This window comes from Lissotriton vulgaris, chromosome 9 (assembly GCF_964263255.1).
Source record: "Lissotriton vulgaris chromosome 9, aLisVul1.2, whole genome shotgun sequence".
Lineage (NCBI taxonomy): Eukaryota > Metazoa > Chordata > Amphibia > Caudata > Salamandridae > Lissotriton > Lissotriton vulgaris.
Window position 1 is genome coordinate 13,076,171 of NC_141697.1, and position 22,594 is coordinate 13,098,764.

Sequence of the window (22,594 nt, forward strand, 5' to 3'; positions counted from 1 at the left end):
CAAGGCAGGGCTGGTCGCAACTCTCAACGGGCCTGACACTCCTCCCCACTCAAAGGGAACTTGAGCCACCGGATAGTAGCTCATACTGCCGTCAGCCAACACTGCCGGATGGAACACATCAGGTGCTACCTGCTCAGGGGACACCAGCCGCCTCACTACAGTGGTCATGCTGGCTCCTGTGTCCCTCAGAGCATCCACCTCATCCCCATTGACCTTCACCCTCTGCTGGTACTTAGCAGTATTCGATGGTAAGGGCGTCACTGGGACCATCTCTATCCCCAAGTGAAACCAGGGTCAGGCCTGTCCACTCCCCTTCCCTATCTAGGGGAAGCTCCATCCCAAGTGCTACACTAGCCACCCCGGGACTCTTGCCACCAGTGGGGGCTGGGGGTCGTTTGCGACACTGGGCATCTCCCTTGTAGTGTCCGACCTCTCCGCACTCATAGCACCGGACCACTTTTGGCTGCTGACTCTTGTCAGGGTAAGTGGGTTTTGGGGAACGGGACTGAGGTGGGGTACCTACTCCTCTCCCAAACTGTCTAGTTTGTGGGCCTCGTGAGAACTCCGTTCTTTTATCTCCACCCTCTTTCTTCTGGGGGGCGCCCTGTCCGCCTTCCAGGCCATCTCCCCCGGTGCCCTTGTGTGACACCCGGGTGCTGACCTAGATATCCGCCTCCTCCGCAAGCTCACGGGGATCAGTAAGCTTGCGGTCCACCAGATGTTGGCGCAGCTCCGGAAAACACTTATCCAGGAGGTGCTCTCTCAAAAAAAGATTGTACAGGCACACATAATCACGCACCTCGCTGCCACGCACCCAACCATCCAGAGCATTACGGGCATAGTCAAAAAAATCCACCCAATTCTGCGTGGACAGCTTATGGCTGCCACAAAACTTCTGGCGATACCTTTCGGGGTTGAGGCCAAACTTTTTAATAGGCCACTTCCTACGCCTCCAACCACTTAGCAATGTCATCCCCCTTGGTGTAGCTCGCTATCACCTCCTTAGGTAATCAGAATCTGGGCTCCTACTGAGCCCCTGGTACGCTGCCACCACTAGGACTTCCTGGCGCACCTATCTGTATTGCTCTCAGCTCCATTTCCTTGAGCTGAAGCTTGTGCGCCAACTTCCTTTCCTCCATAGGAAACTGCTTATCTTCCATCTCTCTCTCCCTCTCGTGCTCTAGCTTTGCAAGCTCCCACCTCAATCGCCTCTCCTCCTTCCTGTCCTCATATTCCTGCGACGATGCACTCCCCCTAGATACACTACTCCCTGCCCCGGAACGTCTTCCTGGCAACACATTGTCAGTCATATCAATGCCGAGCAGGCCTGGGGGTTCTGGAGTGCCCACCTCCCTTGGTGTGACCTGTCCCTCCTCCTCTCTCTCCCCTGGGTGGGCCCTTACCCATGCCCTCAAGGCGGTGCGAAGTTCCTCCTTTACAGCTCCTCGCCCAACCGGCAGCCCCATCCCCTGACAAAACTCCTTTAACTGCGTTACCGTATACTCATCTAGGTCAGCCAGCTGGAATTCCATTTTGTCAGGTGGGGACCCAGATAACCTGGAAGAAAGATACTAGGACGTAGGCAACAATGCTGGGTCAACACAGGTCCCTACATACTCTGCAGGCTAGACAGTGGGGGGGTCAATTGGGTAAGCTTGTAGGCACGATAGGTGGTTCAATTTATTGCAGCGCACTCTGTCCCACTGGAGGGTGTTATGTAGCTACAGGACCTGGATCCCACCCCTCGCCACCAATGTAAGAACTGGGACCACCAGTTCTCCGGGGGGTAGCTTGGCTCGAGCAGGAAGGCAGCCAGGGGCTTACGTGTAAAGTAGCTACTCAACACACTCATCCACTGAGTGAATAAGTGGACGCAATAATGGAGACCACACCAGTACTTTGGATTAAAAATCAATAGCTTTGATATTAGCTTAAAATCATGGCAATTAATTCATCAGCATTTCTTAAAGCATTTCCTGGAAGCATTTCATTATGCATTTTCATTAAAGCCTTTTCAGTAAAGCATTTCATTCATTAATCCATTGCATCTTAAAATATTAACCAGCTCATTCAGGCCCTTCGTTACATAAAGGCAATTCTTCTCATGAAGACAAATAACTCCCTAGTACAGGGCTAAACCATCTTAGGAAGCAATTATGAACATTTTCACCTTGTGAATACCAACAGTTCAATACGAGTAATCAGGTCATCGAAATATCAATGGAGTAAATCAATCAGTATCATACCATAACCCCATCAGGATTCGTAGAAGCCCGCCCCTGCAAGAAATTCAGTACAGGGAAATATTATACCACTTCATCAGCAGGCTTCGAACAGGTAATTAGACTTGCACAGTTACTTTAGTATGAGCCTGGCTTCAGGCATGCACAGTCAACCAGTACTGAGGCATCTGTGGGTTTAACTGAGGCCTCTTGGCCATTGGAGGCTCATTGGGGCCAACGGGGCCCAGTCTCAATGCTCCCCAGGGGAGGGGCGAACTCAGGGCCTTGTCCGGCATTCCGCCCTCCTCCCCGGGGGTTACCTGTGATCTTCGGCCCTCTGGGGCCCTTGCGTGGACTCTGGGCGAGGGAAGGGGTTTCAGCCCTCCCGGGGCCTCACTCGACCCGGTGTGGTGCAGGTACAGCTTCGGAGCACCAGCGCCGGGGGCGAGGCAGGACCAACATGTGGGGCAGATCGGAGGGGGCTCTAAGGCTCCACGACCCTCTCCGCGACGAGACGGGTGCCGGGGCTCAAAGCAGAAGGCCCGGTGTAGGCAGCCAATGGTTCTGCGCCCTTAAGTGATGGTTTCTTGAGGGGGGGGGGTTGTCGAGTTGGAGGCTTACAAGTTACCTCAGGTCACTGAAGATGGTCCCTGGGGTCTCCTACCGCTGGGCCAGATCAGGGGGCTAGTCTAGGATACCTCACTCAGCTTAAGAGGCAGCACCTAAATCCTGTCACTCCCAGTGGCATAAGTTCCTGACTAGGCCCTCCCGCCTAAATCTCCTGCGTGGGTCCCCCAGGTCAGTGATGCCACAACTGACTAGAAAACGTTCCCTCCCTTGCTTATATATGCCCAGGTCAGGTGACCACTCTCAAAGGTGGCAAAAATAGACTCTGCCTTTCTTCTGGAAGGTTCCAGGAGCTTCCCCACTCTACCTATGGACCGGGTATGGCAGGCTGGCATTGCAACAATGTATGGGGATCCAGCCAGCTCCTGGCAACTAGGGTGCTACACTAAAAGACCACGCTGCAGTAGCAGGGGCCACTGGCAGCCATGTTTGAAGTAGAGAGCACCTGCACCCTAACATGGATTAGCCATGAAAAGGTGCCCGAAGACCTAAGGGCCAACAAAAAGAAGGTGGGAAAAATGAGGCAAGGGTGAAAAAAAATAGGGAAAGACCACCCTAGGGCTGACAGGTCTAACATGGTATCTTTCATAGATTCACATGCACCCACACTCCTCCCCGGTGAGTCAGTTCTCAGTGATTTTGGGGATAATTACTTCCCACTTGTGCTAGGAAAATCTGAGGAGCACTGACTCTGCTGAGAGTGTTCTAGAGGGTGCTGGTAGCTGATTGGTTGGAGCTGACTTTTGATTCTTTTTACTATAAGGATTTAGATAGGCTACTAAGATTTAGGCCTCAGGCTTTTTTTCTTTTTAGCCTATTATTTACTTATGGCACTACTTTTGTATTTTACCGTGGGACGCCTGCTTCGGCGATGGGGAATGATTCAGGCATAGGAATCTATGAAAGATAGCCCAATACTGGATACCATAATGTTGTAAACTATACCATGCAGTTTACATGCAGCTGTTTGATGACAATTCATAAGTCACTGTGCTGTATTAGGATTGTAACTTATGAACTGCAAGTAACAAACTGACTTCTGTGACAAAAGCCGAAACCCACTGAGCTATTCACATAAAAATACTCTGATAAAGTTCTCTGATCTGCTTGGTACACATTCTTTGCAGCAGGCATATAAACCCTCTGTACTACATTATGACGAGTTAAAAGTGCCTCTACAATAACCTCCAGTCTCTATCCAGCAGAAACAATAATCACCGAAGTTATCTTCACATTTTTGTTGATGTCTGAAAACTGCTGGACACACAAGGAACTCTGCAGCAGGTGCTTTTAAACCCATAAGATATTTTAAAACACACAGCCCTTAAAGCTCAACGGCAGGTGTGGCTGCACTGGGTGCACTGTACTAAAGCTGGCCCTGCCTGCATAGAGCGTACGGAGTGAAGGACTCACCTGGTTGGAGTGTACGGAGCAAAGGACTCACCTGCATGGTTTTTATTGTATTTCAAGATAAAGTTCAGGTCGTCCAAGGCGTTCGCATTCTGTTCCTGCAGGCGATATATCAAGTGTCTCTGCCAATAGGCATCAAGCAGGAGCGGCTCCATGGCGATGGCCTGAAAGAAGGAGAAAGAGAGTGAGGATGGGGGACACCTTTGTTGCACCCTTTCGGAGAGTCCTACTCATGAAGACATTCTGTTGAGTCCACTAGAGGCTTCACCTGAAAGGCTCTGACCTGCTGGAGAGGTGGACAGAGTGAACATGAGAACAGAAAAGGCACCTATGTAGAGCCCCTCAAGAGCACCTGGTTCTAATGCTACTACCAGCTCTTACCTATGACGGCAGGAACAGATGGAAGGGCACCTCTGCAGTGTCCCTCAAGAGCACCTGGTTCTAATGCTGCCACCAGCTCTTACCTATGACGGCAAGAACAGATGGAATGGCACCTCTGCAGTGTCACTCAAGAGCACCTGGTTCTAATGCTGCCACCAGCTCTTACCTATTACGGCAAGAACAGATGGAATGGCACCTCTGCAGTGTCCCTCAAGAGCACCTGGTTCTAATGCTGCCACCAGCTCTTACCTATGACGGCAAGAACAGATGGAATGGCACCTCTGCAGTGCCCCTCAAGAGCACCTGGTTCTAATGCTGCCACCAGTTCTTACCTATGATGGCAGGAACAGATGGAATAGCACCTCTGCAGTGTCCCTCAAGAGCACCTGGTTCTAATGCTGCCACCAGCTCTTACCTATGACGGCAAGAACAGATGGAATGGCACCTCTGCAGTGTCCCTCAAGAGCACCTGGTTCTAATGCTGCCACCAGATCTTACCTATGACGGCAGGAACAGATGGAATGGCACCTCTGCAGTGTCCCTCAAGAGCACCTAGTTCTAATGCTGCCACCAGCTCTTACCTATGACGGCAGGAACAGATGGAATGGCACCTCTGCAGTGTCCCTCAAGAGCACCTGGTTCTAATGCTGCCACCAGATCTTACCTATGACGGCAGGAACAGATGGAATGGCACCTCTGCAGTGTCCCTCAAGAGCACCTGGTTCTAATGCTGCCACCAGTTCTTACCTATGACGGCAGGAACAGAGGGAATGGCACCTCTGCAGTGTCCCTCAAGAGCACCTGGTTCTAATGCTGCCACCAGCTCTTACCTATGATGGCAAGAACAGATGGAATGGCACCTCTGCAGTGCCCCTCAAGAGCACCTGGTTCTAATGCTGCCACCAGCTCTTACCTATGACGGCAGGAACAGATGGAATGGCACCTCTGCAGTGCCCCTCAAGAGCACCTGGTTCTAATGCTGCCACCAGCTCTTACCTATGACGGCAAGAACAGATGGAATGGCACCTCTGCAGTGCCCCTCAAGAGCACCTGGTTCTAATGCAGCCACCAGGTCTTACCTATGACGGCAAGAACAGATGGAATTGCACCTCTGCAGTGTCCCTCAAGAGCACCTGGTTCTAATGTTGCCACCAGTTCTTACCTATGACGGCAAGAACAGATGGAATGGCACCTCTGCAGTGTCCCTCAAGAGCACCTGGTTCTAATGCTGCCACCAGTTCTTACCTATGACGGCAAGAACAGATGGAATGGCACCTCTGCAGTGTCCCTCAAGAGCACCTGGTTCTAATGCTGCCACCAGTTCTTACCTATGATGGCAAGAACAGATGGAATGGCACCTCTGCAGTGTCCCTCAAGAGCACCTGGTTCTAATGCTGCCACCAGTTCTTACCTATGATGGCAGGAACAGATGGAATGGCACCTCTGCACTGTCCCTCAAGAGCACCTGGTTCTATTGCTGCCACCAGTTCTTACCTATGACGGCAAGAACAGATGGAATGGCACCTCTGCAGTGTCCCTCAAGAGCACCTGGTTCTAATGCTGCCACCAGTTCTTACCTATGACGACAGGAACAGATGGAATGGCACCTCTGCAGTGTCCCTCAAGAGCACCTAGTTCTAATGCTGCCACCAGCTCTTACCTATGACTGCAGGAACAGATGGAATGGCACCTCTGCAGTGTCCCTCAAGAGCACCTGGTTCTAATGCTGCCACCAGCTCTTACCTATGACGGCAAGAACAGATGGAATGGCACCTCTGCAGTGCCTCTCAAGAGTACCTGGTTCTAATGCTGCCACAGGTTCTTACCTATGACGGCAGGAACAGATGGAATGGCACCTCTGCAGTGTCCCTCAAGAGCACCTGGTTCTAATGCTGCCACCAGGTCTTACCTATGACGGCAGGAACAGATGGAATGGCACCTCTGCAGTGTCCCCCAAGAGCACCTGGTTCTAATGCTGCCACCAGGTCTTACCTATGACGGCAGGAACAGATGGAATGGCACGTCTGCAGTGTCCCTCAAGAGCACCTGGTTCTAATGCTGCCACCAGCTCTTACCCATGACGGCAGGAACAGATGGAATGGCACCTCTGCAGTGTCCCCCGAATGGCACCTCTGCAGTGTCCCTCAAGAGCACCTGAATCTAATGCTGCCACCAGTTCTTACCTATGACGGCAAGAACAGATGGAATGGCACCTCTGCAGTGTCCCTCAAGAGCACCAGGTTCTAATGCTGCCACCAGCTCTTACCTATGACGGCAGGAACAGATGGAATGGCACCTCTGCAGTGTCCCTCAAGAGCACCTGGTTCTAATGCTGTCACCAGTTCTTACCTATGACGGCATGAACAGATGGAATGGCACCTCTGCAGTGTCCCTCAAGAGCACCTGGTTCTAATGCTGCCACCAGTTCTTACCTATGATGGCAGGAACAGATGGAATGGCACCTCTGCAGTGTCCCTCAAGAGCACCTGGTTCTAATGCTGCCACCAGTTCTTACCTATGATGGCAAGAACAGATGGAATGGCACCTCTGCAGTGTCCCTGAAGAGCACCTGGTTCTAATGCTGCCACCAGTTCTTACCTATGACGGCAGGAACAGATGGAATGGCACCTCTGCAGTGTCCCTCAAGAGCACCTGGTTCTAATGCTGCCACCAGTTCTTACCTATGATGGCAAGAACAGATGGAATGGCACCTCTGCAGTGTCCCTCAAGAGCACCTGGTTCTAATGCTGCCACCAGTTCTTACCTATGATGGCAAGAACAGATGGAATGGCACCTCTGCAGTGTCCCTCAAGAGCACCTGGTTCTAATGCTGCCACCAGTTCTTACCTATGATGGCAGGAACAGATGGAATGGCACCTCTGCACTGTCCCTCAAGAGCACCTGGTTCTATTGCTGCCACCAGTTCTTACCTATGACGGCAAGAACAGATGGAATGGCACCTCTGCAGTGTCCCTCAAGAGCACCTGGTTCTAATGCTGCCACCAGTTCTTACCTATGACGACAGGAACAGATGGAATGGCGCCTCTGCAGTGTCCCTCAAGAGCACCTAGTTCTAATGCTGCCACCAGCTCTTACCTATGACTGCAGGAACAGATGGAATGGCACCTCTGCAGTGTCCCTCAAGAGCACCTGGTTCTAATGCTGCCACCAGCTCTTACCTATGACGGCAAGAACAGATGGAATGGCACCTCTGCAGTGCCTCTCAAGAGCACCTGGTTCTAATGCTGCCACCAGTTCTTACCTATGACGGCAGGAACAGATGGAATGGCACCTCTGCAGTGTCCCTCAAGAGCACCTGGTTCTAATGCTGCCACCAGGTCTTACCTATGACGGCAGGAACAGATGGAATGGCACCTCTGCAGTGTCCCCCAAGAGCACCTGGTTCTAATGCTGCCACCAGGTCTTACCTATGACGGCAGGAACAGATGGAATGGCACGTCTGCAGTGTCCCTCAAGAGCACCTGGTTCTAATGCTGCCACCAGCTCTTACCCATGACGGCAGGAACAGATGGAATGGCACCTCTGCAGTGTCCCCCGAATGGCACCTCTGCAGTGTCCCTCAAGAGCACCTGAATCTAATGCTGCCACCAGTTCTTACCTATGACGGCAAGAACAGATGGAATGGCACCTCTGCAGTGTCCCTCAAGAGCACCAGGTTCTAATGCTGCCACCAGCTCTTACCTATGACGGCAGGAACAGATGGAATGGCACCTCTGCAGTGTCCCTCAAGAGCACCTGGTTCTAATGCTGTCACCAGTTCTTACCTATGACGGCATGAACAGATGGAATGGCACCTCTGCAGTGTCCCTCAAGAGCACCTGGTTCTAATGCTGCCACCAGTTCTTACCTATGATGGCAGGAACAGATAGAATGGCACCTCTGCAGTGTCCCTCAAGAGCAACTGGTTCTAATGCTGCCACCAGTTATTACCTATGATGGCAAGAACAGATGGAATGGCACCTCTGCAGTGTCCCTCAAGAGCACCTGGTTCTAATGGTGCCGCCAGTTCTTACCTATGATGGCAGGAACAGATGGAATGGCACCTCTGCAGTGTCCCTCAAGAGCACCTGGTTCTAATGCAGCCACCAGCTCTTACCTATGATGGCAAGAACAGATGGAATGGCACCTCTGCAGTGTCACTCAAGAGCACCTGGTTCTAATGCTGCCACCAGGTCTTACTTATGACGGCAGGAACAGATGGAATGGCACCTCTGCAGTGTCCCTCAAGAGCACCTGGTTCTAATGCTGCCACCAGTTCTTACCTATGACGGCAGGAACAGATGGAATGGCACCTCTGCAGTGTCCCTCAAGAGCACCTGGTTCTAATGCTGCCACCAGCTCTTACCTATGACGGCAGGAACAGATGGAATGGCACCTCTGCAGTGTCCCTCAAGAGCACCTGGTTCTAATGCTGCCACCAGCTCTTACCTATGACGGCAGGAACAGATGGAATGGCCCCTCTGCAGTGTCCCTCAAGAGCACCTGGTTCTAATGATGCCACCAGCTCTTACCTATGACGGCAGGAACAGATGTAATGGCACCTCTGCAGTGTCCCTCAAGAGCACCTGGTTCTAATGCTGCCACCAGTTCTTACCTATGATGGCAAGAACAGATGGAATGGCACCTCTGCAGTGTCCCTCAAGAGCACCTAGTTCTAATGCTGCCACCAGTTCTTAGAATGATGGCAGGAACCAATAGAATGGCACCTCTGCAGTGTCCCTCAAGAGCACCTGGTTCTAATGATGCCACCAGTTTTTACCTATGACGGTAGGAACAGATGGAATGGCACCTCTGCAGTGTCCCTCAAGAGCACCTGGTTCTAATGCTGCCACCAGCTCTTACCTATGACGGCAGGAACAGATGGAATGGCACCTCTGCAGTGTCCCTCAAGAGCACCTGGTTCTAATGCTGCCACCAGTTCTTACCTATGATGGCAAGAACAGATGGAATGGCACCTCTGCAGTGTCCCTCAAGAGCACCTGGTTCTAATGCTGCCACCAGGTCTTACCTATCACGGCAGGAACAGATGGAATGGCACCTCTGCAGTGTACCTCAAGAGCACCTGGTTCTATTGCAGCCACAAGTTCTTACCTATGATGGCAGGAACAGATGGAATGGCACCTCTGCAGTGTCCCTCAAGAGCACCTGGTTCTAATGCTGCCACCAGTTCTTACCTATGACAGCAGGAACAGATGGAATGGCACCTCTGCAGTGTACCTCAAGAGCACCTGGTTCTAATGCTGCCACCAGTTCTTACCTATGATGGCAAGAACAGATGGAATGGCACCTCTGCAGTGTCCCTCAAGAGCACCTGGTTCTAATGCTGCCACCAGTTCTTACCTATGACGGCAAGAACAGATGGAATGGCACCTCTGCAGTGTCCCTCAAGAGCACCTGGTTCTAATGCTGCCACCAGTTCTTACCTATGACGGCAGGAACAGATGGAATGGCACCTCTGCAGTGTCCCTCAAGAGCACCTGGTTCTAATGCTGCCACCAGTTCTTACCTATGATGGCAAGAACAGAAGGAATGGCACCTCTGCAGTGTTCCTCAAGAGCACCTAGTTCTAATGCTGCCACCAGTTCTTAGAATGATGGCAGGAACCGATGGAATGGCACCTCTGCAGTGTCCCTCAAGAGCACCTGGTTCTAATGCTGCCACCAGTTCTTACCTATGATGGCAGGAACAGATGGAATGGCACCTCTGCAGTGTCCCTCAAGAGCACCTGGTTCTAATGCTGCACACCAGTTCTTACCTATAATGGCAAGAACAGATGGAATGGCACCTCTGCAGTGTCCCTCAAGAGCACCTGGTTCTAATGCTGCCACCAGTTCTTACCTATGATGGCAAGAACAGATGGAATGGCACCTCTGCAGTGTCCCTCAAGAGCACCTGGTTCTAATGCTGCCACCAGTTCTTACCTATGATGGCAGGAACAGATGGAATGGCACCTCTGCAGTGCCCCTCAAGAGCACCTGGTTCTAATGCTGCCACCAGTTCTTACCTATGATGGCAAGAACAGATGGAATGGCACCTCCGCAGTGTCCCTCAAGAGCACCTGGTTCTAATGCTGCCACCAGTTCTTACCTATGATGGCAAGAACAGATGGAATAGCACCTCTGCAGTGTCCCTCAAGAGCACCTGGTTCTAATGCTGCCACCAGTTCTTACCTATGATGGCAAGAACAGATGGAATGGCCCCCCTGCAGTGTACCTCAAGAGCACCTGGTTCTAATGCTGCCACCAGGTCTTACCTATCACGGCAGGAACAGATGGAATGCCCCCCCTGCAGTGTACCTCAAGAGCAGGAAGGGGAGAGTGTGCAGCAAGACTTCTGTGTGGTGTTACTGCGTCTGGAGAGAGGCAGATACAAACTGAGTTGGCAGGGATAAGTCTCTGTGGTATCTTTTCAGAGTGCCATTTCCATGAATGTAACTAGCAGAGAGAGAGAGAGATAGACAAGTAGAAGGCTGATGTGGATTGCATGGACCTCCAGGAATTAAGCACAGAAGATACCTTTATAAAGGCCTGCAAAAGCATCTGTTTCTGAGGATGACACTTAGCTGGCTGCCATGTTTGGAGGGAAGACAGACTCCACCTCTATGGTGTCCCTCGGAAAGCCCGGCTCCCTGACCACACTCTGTGAGCAGCAGACGGCAGGGAGTGAGCATGGATATCACCTTCGGGGTGTCCCTTTGCAGAGCCCGGCTTCCTGATCATGGCCTGTGAGAAGCAGATAAACAGGGAGGGAGCTTGGATAACACGTCTGTGGTGTGCGTCAGGAGTGTCTGGCTCGCTGACCACGGTCCGTGAGCTGCAGACCGGCAGAGAGTGAGGTTGGATAACACGTCTGTGGTGTCCCTAAGGAGAGTCTGACTCCCTGACCATGGTCTGGGAGCAGCTGATAGGCAGGGGTAGAGCTTGGATAACACCTCGGTGATCCCTCTCATGAGACTCCGGCTCCCTCACTATGGGCTGTGAGCATCTGAGAGCAGAGAGTGCAACTCACTCACCCTTCGGCAGCTTTATGTACAAAAATAAAATTTGTGCCTTCCTGGGAATAAAATACCAAAGGAAGTAGTCACTGCAGTGGTGAGATAAGCCAAACTGCTGGCTAGTCATTGTGGTATTTGTTCTAAACTTCTTTTTGTAAATATCTCTGTGGTGTCCTGTGAGTTTTTGTACATAAAGCTACTTGATGTAAAAAGTAAAAAAGTGAACAAAATCATGTTCTGAAAATTAAGCATGGGCGAATTTTGCGAATCTGGCGTTCGCGAATTTGCGAACTTGCAATCCGCAAAATCCATGAATTCTCGCGAATTTGCAGATTTTTTTTGTTTTTTATAGTGTTCGCAAGGGTTTCTGCCAGTTCGCGAGGATTTTGTACCAGTTCGCAATTGCGAACTTACTTGTGGGCAGGCAACGGTCGCGACTATGTTGTTTCTACGTCTGGTTCATCATCACAGGTTCACAGCACCCTCTGTTTCAACACTGCCACCCTCGGTTTCACCCATGCCACCCTCTGGTATATCAATGCCACCCTCTGGTTCATCATCATCACTGTAGATTATGGGGGGGGGAAAGCAAGTACACCTGCCCTGCTTCAACTGACATGAATTAATTTGGGGTTGATTTATTAATGTGTCACTGTTTTAAAATTCCAGTCTGGCACCTGCTTCCTTATCTGTAATTTGCTTTCTGTTGCAGTGCAATTTTTTTTCCAGGACCTTTGTGGCCTACTTGTAGCTATTCTGAGGGTCAGAGCAGGGTCATACAATTGTTGCAACTAGCAATTGAACTCTCGAGGGGCCCCAGTCAGGAAGCACTACAGGGAATGGTTACTAATGATGAATTTGAACTTTTGCACCTGCTGAATGCTTTCAGTTTAGCAAAACTCGTTTTTCTGCAGAACAGCAAATGTAATGCCCCAAACAAACTTACTTGTGAAAGTTGATTTCTAATCCAAAAGTGATCCAAAGAAAGTCAAAAGGCCTCAAATCCAAAAAAGGGCAGGCAAATGTCAACCTGAGGAGTTATTCTCATACAAAATCATCATTTTCAGAAGGTCTATGCTGCTTGCTAGTGGATTTCTTGTGCAGAATTGCAAATTTTGTAATTTCGCGAGTGCAAGATTGTTGCTGCCCGCCGCACCTACATGTTCGCAATTGCAAACTTACGCCGCACGCCGCAAAATTGTATCACCAAGAAAAAAAAATCCGCTGCGTGCGAATTTGCGGATTTTCGGTAAATTCGCGAGCGTTCGCGGATCGCGAATTTATCGAAAATCCGCAAAATCCGCGAGCGGAACGGATTTTCCACCCATGCTTACTGAAAATAAAAACTATTAACCAGTAGAGGATCGTATTGATGTATTGTCTTGCGCCGCTTTGCATTAATTTTGAATGGATTATCAATACTGGCAGTTGTGTTGTTCTCTCCCACTAGAACTTCAGATCACACTGCAGAGCCCACTTACGCCACCTGGCATGCTTTACCAACAGGATGCAGGAAACCATGAGGACCAACAGCCTCAGAGTCAATCTCACCAAAATCCAGGATAGAGGCTGAAACATCAGAATCATAACCTGAATATCCTGGACTCGCTGCTCCGGAGGAAAGGCCTGAAACTGCAGCGTATCCACAATGGCCACGATGAAAGGGATTGCCTGAGAAGGACTCAGGTTTGACTTCGGCACATTTATAAACAACCCCAGCAAAAGCAGGAGGTTCGCCGTAGTCTGAAGGTGGGAGACGACAGCCTGGGTTGAGGACATCTTCAACAGCCAGTCGTCGAGGTAGGTGAAGACTGACACCCTTAACCTGTGCAGATGAGCTGCGAGCACCGCCATCACCTCGGTGAACAGCTGAGGGTGACCGGTAAGGCCAAAGGAGAGCACAGTAAACTAAAAGTGCTCATGGCTTACCTTGAACTGCAGGTAACGGCTGTGGCCGGCAGAATGGGGATGTGAAAAAATGCATCTGAAGGTTCAGTGCTATCATCCAGTCTTCTTGGTCTAGGACAGACAAGACCTGAGCTAAAGAAAGCATATTTAATTTCTCCTTCTTTAGGAAGAGATTGACGGTCCGAAGATCTAAAATGGGCTGCAACGCTTTGTTCTTCTTTGGAATCAGAAAGTAGCAGGAATACCAGCCACTGCCTACTACTGAATCTGAGGCCCTCTATATTGCTCCCTTGGCCAGGAGAGCTGTAACTTCCTCTTGGAGCAATTTTAAATGACCCTACTTCAGGCGTTTATTATTTGGCACAATGGAAGGAGTAAAAGAAAGCAAAGGCAGAGAATAGCCCTCCTGAATGATCTGCAAGACCCAATTGTCCGATGTTAAGGAACTCTAGTGGGGGAGATGATGATGGATTCTCCGTCACCCTTGGGAAGCCTGCACAGGAGAGGGGCTGGGATAGGGGTGACTCAGCTTGAACACCCTTCCGCTGCCACAAAAGAGGTGTGGAAACTTGGCAGAGATCACTGTTAGCATGAGCTGAAGCCATTTTGTTTGTGGCATCCATTTTAGTTAGCCATGTGTTTGCCATGGGCTTCCCCGTCTTCGCTGTTGCCTACTTCTCTATTTCGCCTGAGTCATCATCCATAGATAACTCCTTCAGCACTGAGACTGAGCATGCTCAGAAAGGCCTGTAGCTGCTAGACTGCACCTGTTACAGACTTAACTGTCAGGCTATTTTAACTGATGTCAGCAACTCTGTACCACATCACACTCTGTTGACTAAGTGATTCTCATGTATCCTTATATGTGACTAGCTATTTGTGTGCACACTTGTACTGCCTCTTTTTGAACCTTCATGCTTATACTGCAACTATCACAGTATATAAGCACCATGGTTTCTGAACTCAAAGTACTCCCTCATACATTGCCTGAGGGTTATGTATCGATGCAGTTCCACTCATGAGTGTTAATAAAATATCTCTTTAATATTACAGCTTCCGTGCCAATCCCTATTTTGTCAGTCTAAAGGGCCAGTGCGCAAAGAAGGGAGAACCCCTGAACCGGTGAGCCTCCGAAAAGGCTCACCCCCACAAATTGGCACCCGTGCCGTGGGGCTCATCGGCGACTTGGATGCCAGATGGAGTGAACTCAACAGAGGTTTGGAATCTCGCTAAGGATGTACACTGCATGAGAAGACCCTTGTCTTAGCAGACCGAGGTACTTTTCCGATTTTCCTGATTTGACCCTCCAGGTGGTGCAGGTCTCTGACTAAGATCCCTTTAGCGTTCGTACTACAGTGACCATTAGGTTGAGTCAGAGCTTGGCAGTTGGAGGCTGGAGACTTTTACTTGGTAAGGTTGCTAAAAGCTACACTTTTTGTTTTGGGTTTACTTGGCCAAGATTCTGGTTTAGTTTGGGTTAATATATATATTGCAATTTATATAGGCAGGCAATGTGGAGATTTTTCTCTAAATTGTGAATTCTTGAACGGTACTGTATTTGCGATAAGTACTATTTTTGTTATAATATTATATTTATTATAATATTTTTGACAAGCCTGTTTCAAACATGCTTCGAAGGATGTGCTGCTTTCTTGGAGGTACTAACATGGATTTAGAATGAAGTCAGCCGTCTCCCCCTGAGAGGACACCAAATAGGTATATGTACATCTTTGGCTCTCAAACCACTGCTAACTATCCCTAGTCCGACTCGGGAAGAGTTTTTAGCTTTGACGACAAAAGTCAAATCCGGTTCTCCGGACGATCCCATGCGACCCGCTCAGTTCCGGGAATTTGCTGAATGTTGTTATTCTGCCCTGCATGATCTTATCAATCTGTCCTTTAGTACGGGCAGTGTTCCCAAGGCTTGGAAACAGGCGATGGTCATTCCGATCCTTAAGAAACCTGCCCTCGATCCGACTAAGCCAGAACACTATCGACCCATTTCCCTTCTTCCCTGGCCAGCCAAACTAGCGGAAGCGCATGCTAATCGTATTCTATCATCTCACCTGCAAGAATTGAATCTACTAGATAATTCCCAGAACGGATTCCGTGCAGGTCATAGCACCGAAACTGCTCTTTTCGCTGTGGTGGAGCACATCAGGAAGATGTTGGATCAGGGTCAGACGGCGGCACTGATCCTTTTGGATCTCAGTGCCGCCTTTGATACGGTGTCCCATCAGATTCTTTTACATCGTCTGATGGAGGCTGGAGTTGGAGAGATGGCACTTAAGTGGTTCCGCTCCTTTCTTAAGGATCGAGGTTTCAAAGTGTCTACACCTCCTTTTGTCTCTGCTTCACGCCCTATACTTCAGGGCGTCCCCCAAGGTTCGGCTCTCAGCCCCACTTTATTTAATTTCTATGTTCAGCCTTTGGCGAAGGTAGCCCATAGTTTTGGTCTTTCCTTAGTGTCATACGCCGATGACACGCAGCTGGCGGTGGCTCTTAATGGTGACTCTAACATGGACGCCCCCACCTTCCAGTCAGCGTTAAAAGCTGTTTCTGGCTGGATGGCGAACAACCGACTTCAACTTAATGCCTCTAAGACCGAGGTCATTATTTTTGGTAAGGAAAGTGGGCTATGGGGAGATCAATGGTGGCCCTCTGATCTTGGCCCTGCTCCCACCCCCGTGAGTGAAGTCAGAAACCTCGGGGTGTGGTTTGATGACAAGCTCTCTTTCACCTCCCATACTAAACGTGTGGCTGGCGTATGTCTAGGTACTCTGCAGTGTCTGAGACCTATTTTTAAGTTTTTTGATGCTGAGACAAGACAGATTATAGTCCAAGCTCTGGTTCTTACCAGATTGGACTATGCCAACTCTCTGTTTTTGGGTCTAAATCAGGCCGAACTATCCCGCCTTCAGAGGGTCCAAAATGCGGCGGCCAGGATGCTTGTCGGCCTCCCAAAATTTGTCTCAGCTCGTAGAACTATCCAGAATCTCCACTGGCTACCGATTGAGCAAAGAGTTAAGTTTAAAGTCCTTTGCTTAACTTTTAAAATTCTTAAACTAGCTTCCCCTCCTATTCTTTCACAGACTATCCTGCACTATGTCCCTGCTAGAACCCTTCGCTCTGCTGGATTGAACCTCGCCATTGTGCCGCGCTTTAAACGAGCTAGAATGGGTGGACGCTCGTTCTCAGTGCTGGCGGCTTCCCTCTGGAACTCTCTGCCTGCTCCTCTCCGTTCAATCCCTGACTTGCTTCTTTTTAGGAAGGCTTTGAAGACCTTCCTCTTCTCCACAGTTTAGTCTTGTCTTCTTGCCTTCTCTGATGTGTTGTGTTATCCAATTCTCCAAGCGCCGGGACGCCTCTTGGCTGCGGCATCCGTGCGCTATACAAAAAATAAATAACATAACATAACATACATTATAAATGGTATTTCTTCCATAATGTATAGTGTACTGTGGAATAAATACACCAACAGGGATCCTGATTTGTGATGGCCAATAAATGGGTCATTTCAGAATGTGGAACAATGTGTGTTTAAGCATAAAAGTAGACAAGATATGTTTGACTGTGTACGAATGTGGGAGGAAGAAGAGCATGAGAGAGTAATGAAAGAGCAAGCTTTAGCAGAAAAAGAACAGCGCAAAAATATCTATCTGAAAGCGCAGGAAATGAAAAATAAAGAAATGAAGGAAATAAAAGAGAAAGAGACAGGGAGCGTCGTCTACAGGTAAATGGCCAATACCCTGTCCGGCGCCCCCTTTATCCTCTACTTATTAAACCCCAGGATCAGTCAATTCTATTAGATCAATCTCAGCCTCCATATACTTTTCCCTCAGCCCCTGAGGATGATTATGATGATGATCAATCTCCCTCCGGTCAGAAAGGGACAGAATTAGATGCTAAACAACAGACTTGCTCCTTTTTGACCGCTGACCGTGCGGCTTCTATCAGATCTGCTGCTCGTAAAGCAGCTTGTGGTGTCATCTCTGCTCCAGACATTATAGCAAATGTTCAGCAATGGCCGGAATCAGAGCAGTTATATTTTGCAGAGTTATTTACTGGAACAGTAATTGCAAATTTCAGGAAACATTCCAAAGACTTAGAGCCTGTTGATCTAAAAACTGTTCATAAACAATTGAGTGACAGTCTTTTTCTCCCTTCCCAGGAGGCCAATTTAATTAAACTTGTAGTTAAACTACAAACTGATGCGTTTCTTTTGCGAGAGGAGAAAAAGGCAGCTGCTGCAGCTGAACAAACAGCTCAGACCCCTGTGCCGCTGAAGGAAGTTCCAGGGACAGATAAGGATAATGTAGTTCATGGAAAACCAGTGCATGAAGCTGCACCTTTATATATCCCTCCTAGGGGTGCGGGAACAAGTGACAATAAAGATTCAACTGATGCAAAGGGATATTTTGTTTATAATTGGGTCTATACTCCTTGGAGTAGAGCGGATGTCATGGCTATTAAAGCTGCTTTGCCTGACCCGAGGAAAAATCCTGCTACTTTTTATAAAGAAGTTGAAGGAGCTATTAGTTCTTGCACTATGACTTTGACTGATATTGACATATTTTTTAGGCTTATCTTACCCCCTGATATGTGGAGATTGATTCAGAAAGTAGATGATCATACAACTTTCGGAGATAATTGGACAGAAATAGAGAGAAAAGATGCAGAAAGGGCACCTGCGCAGAAAACGTCACAAGAGATATTAGACCTCCCAAAGGCTATCATAATTAAGTTGAAAGCCCTTATACCTCTCAAAAAGACAGATTGAACTATTTTAGCATCCTGTAAGCAAAAGGCGGATGAGTCAGTTTCTGATTTCTTTACATGTTTTGAAAAGACATTCCATGACTTTAGTGGTCAGTCATTGACAGATGACATGGGCAAGCACCTGTTTGTTGACAAATTTGTCGCGAACTTGTTGCCAGGAATAGCTAGTCACCTAAAGGCCAACGAGACCCCAGTTTCCTTTTTGACTATGGCCCAGTATTATGAACGTCAGGAATTGGAAGAAAAAGTCAAGGAGGATATAAAGGCTAAGGATTTAAAAACAAATGTATTGTTAGCTTAGGTTTATGGTCCATCTTATACAGGTGCTGGTAGAGGCGGATGTGCAATGTATTGTCCTGGGGCACCCTCTTTCCCTCGAGCTACTTTGTCTTCCGATCAGTGTGCTTATTGTAAGGAGATTGGACATTGGCGTTTTGAGTGCCCACTTTTGCGAGGTCACCAGTATCAGCGTGGTAGAGGACAAATGAGAAGCAGCCCAGGGAACTCAGGAAATAGAGGAGGTATGGATAATCGCACTGGGTTTGAGGCAGTAGAGTATACTCAAAATCCTTCTAATACTTTTGACAGGCAAAATCAATATCAAATGTCTGATTATTCGACCGATGGTTTGAAGGATTTTAATTCTGCATAGGAAGCCTAGGATGTGGTAAGGAACCAGTTGAAATCCCAGTAGATCAGAAGAGTCCCTATGTAGATGCAAATATCTTGGTTTCTACTGATCGGTTTCTGGTTGATACAGGAGCTACTCGTAGCGCCCTGTCTAAATAATTGGTTCCTAGGGCTCCCCTGTCTGGCTTAAATATAACATTGATAGGATTCGATGGGACAGCTTCCCTTAGCCCACTGTCAGAACAGCTTCCATTTCATGTTGATAAATTCACTGCTGTATGTCCATTCTTGCTTTCCCCTAACACACCGGATAATATTGTGGGTCTCGATATGCTCAAACATTTTCGTGCTACGATACGATGTTACCCAGAAGGTGTGCATGTTATTCTGAATGACAATTACCCTATGGTTAAAAGGTCATGTCAATTAGAGAAGCTATTGCTTTGTCATCACTACCTGGTACCTTGTGGGCTACTTCAGATACTGATGTAGGACAAATAGTTATCCCACCAGTCCACATTCAAGTACAGGAAGGTGCTTCATTATCACGACTCCCTCAATATAAAATATCACGTGAAGGTGAAGAGGCACTAGTACGTATTGTTCCAGTTCTGATTACGGTAGGAGTTGTGAAAGAAGTCCCTTCCAATTTTTGTAATAGTCCTATCTTTCTCATTTTGAAAAAAGACACTGATATTACAATATACAGGGTTATCATTGACTTGCGAGAAGTTAATAAGATTGTAGTCCCCCAATATCTAGTAGTCTCTGACATCACGACACTACTTACTATGGTTCCTCCAACTGCAACTACATTCAGTGTGACTGATTTGAAGAACGCTTTCTTCTCGATACCTATTCATCCTGATAGCCGTTATTTGTTCGGCTTCACTTTGAGTAATCGATCCTACAGATTTTGTAGAGCTCCACAGGGGTATACAGAGAGTCCTAGCATTTACAACCAAGCATTGAAAAGACAGCTTGATTCTTTCCCTGTCTCAAAAGGGGTGGCTCTCATACAATATGTCGATGACCTCTTGTTGGCTGTGGATACCCCTGAACAGTGTGAAGAAGAAACCCTGGCATTGCTTTCCTTTCTTGCGACTCACCGTCACAAGGTTTCTAGGAAGAACCTCCTGTCTAAGTAGGGACGTGCACTCACACCAGACTGCATTCAAGCTATTTCAGACATGCCTGTGCCCCGTACTCAGAAGGATGTTTGTGCATTGATTGGCCTTACTTCTTTCTGTAGGCAGTGGATCCCTAGCTTTTCTCACATTGTTAAACCCTTGTTGCCCCTTTTGACTAAAGACACTCCAATGTCCCTCCCATGGACTAATGAATGCCAGATTGCTTTCCAGCAGTTGCGTCAAGCTCTATGTTCTGCACCAGTATTAGGCACTCCAGACTACACACCCTATGTACACAAGAGGGATGGTTGTGCTCTCTCGTTTTAACCCAGTCACACAGTGATAAACAGCGTCCTTGTGCATATTTTTCAGCTGTCCTCGATCTAGTCACTCATGCGTTGCCTGGGCGTTTTCGCTCTGTAGCAGCGGCAGCTGTGTTCATACGTCAGAGTGAGGGGACAGTCTTGTCACACAGATTGCTTGTGCTAGTATCCCATGCAGTTGACACCTTGTTGAACCAAACAAAAACACAGCACTTAACTAGTGCTCGTTTGACAGGATATGAATTGACACTTTTGACCCCTCATATCACCTTGAAAAGATGTTTGATTCTTAATCCGGCTACTCAATTGCCATTCCCAGCTACTCAGTCCCAGTCACAAGAGTCCCATGACTGTATATTCCTTACTGAGTAACAAACAAAGATCGTGTTGACCTGCAAGATATGCCCCTTTCAAGAGTTGATGGGGAATTGTGGTATGATGGGTCCTGTTTGAAACTACCACATGGCACGACATCAGCTGCATATGCAATCACAATACTTCAGAAGGTAGTTGAGACAGCTCGCATTCCCCAAAAGTCAGCTCAGGCAGCTGAGTTGATAGCATTAACAAGGGCGTGTGAACTCAGTACTGACTTGTCAACATCTACACCGATAGCTAATACACCTTTAGAGTGGCTCATGATTTTGGTCTACTCTGGACGGAAAGAGGCTTTCTTACATCACATGGGACACAAATTGTACATGGAGAATTAGTGCATAATCTCCTTACTGCTTTGACATATCCTAAAAAAATAGCGATTGTTAAATGCAGTGCACACAAGAAAGTGACTGATAAAATAGGACAGGGCAATGCCTTCGCAGATCACACAGCCCGTGAGACTGCAATGCAGCAAAGCACTACATCTATGTACGTGATTAAGTCACAGGCTGAACGTTGGCATGATGCCAGGCAAGAAGTGCTGGACATGCGGCAATCTGCCTCTGATGAAGAATTAGAGCAATGGTCTAAGGAGGAAACAGTGGATGATGAGGGCTGTTGGGGAAATAAAGACATGACCAAATGGAGATTGCCTACAGCCTATTTACACCCTACGATCATATGGCACATGCGCCAGCACATGTTGGAGCATCCTCAATAGCGAACTTCCTTACGCAAGTTTAGGATCATCCTGAAATTGCCGGCACAGCTAAAAAGATAGTCCAGTCTTGTCTGATTTGTCTCCAGTGTAATCCTGGAAAGGGAACGCGAACTCCAACAGGAGGGTTTGCCACTTCAACTGCAAATTTTGAGGTTCTGCAAATGGATTACATCCAGCTTGAACACTGTAATAACCTGAAGTATGTCCTAGTAGTGGTATGTGCCTTTAGTAAATGGATTGAGGCATACACTACGAAAGATAATACAGCTCTTATTACAGCAAAGGTGCTTCTAAAGGAGTTTTTCCCCAGATTCGGAATTTGCTGACTTTTGTGGAGTGACAACGGACTTCTGCATTCACTTGCCGCTTTGTGCTCTGTGTTAGTTAATTAAGCAGCTTTAGCTCTGTTTTGCTTTGGACTCTATCTGCCATTGTTTGTATTCTGTTTGCGCGTCTGTTTACCCCCCAGCGCTCTGCTGCCATTTTGATTGTTGTTGTGCTCAGTGAACCCGCCCCGCCTCCCAGCTGAGCCGCCCTCCCACAAACTACTTCCAGCGCTCGTTCCCCTCCAAGCGCTGTGACTCGCTCTCAGCTCTCGAGCCGAGTGGTCGCTCCCCAGCGTTTGGTATCGTTGATTGCATTCTGCCTTCTGCATTCACTTGCCGCTTTGTGCTCTGTGTTAGTTAATTAAGCAGCTTTAGCTCTGTTTTGCTTTGGACTCTATCTGCCATTGTTTGTATTCTGTTTGCGCGTCTGTTTACCCCCCAGCGCTCCGCTGCCATTTTGATTGTTGTTGTGCTCAGTGAACCCGCCCCGCCTCCCAGCTGAGCCGCCCTCCCACAAACTACTTCCAGCGCTCGTTCCCCTCCAAGCGCTGTGACTCGCTCTCAGCTCTCGAGCCGAGTGGTCGCTCCCCAGCGTTTGGTATCGTTGATTGCATTCTGCCTTCTGCATTCACTTGCCGCTTTGTGCTCTGTGTTAGTTAATTAAGCAGCTTTAGCTCTGTTTTGCTTTGGACTCTATCTGCCATTGTTTGTATTCTGTTTGCGCGTCTGTTTACCCCCCAGCGC

The 22,594-nt window shown here is 48.5% G+C and overlaps 1 protein-coding gene across 1 annotated transcript in view; it reads right to left on the bottom strand.

The window, feature by feature from the left end:
* Positions 1-22,594, bottom strand: part of TTC6 (tetratricopeptide repeat domain 6) — a 1,229,706-nt gene that overhangs the window by 816,694 nt on the left and 390,418 nt on the right. The window contains exon 12 of the mRNA XM_086936916.1: positions 4,294-4,423. Coding sequence (XP_086793042.1) covers positions 4,294-4,423 — 130 coding nt within the window. The remainder of the gene's footprint in view (positions 1-4,293; positions 4,424-22,594) is intronic.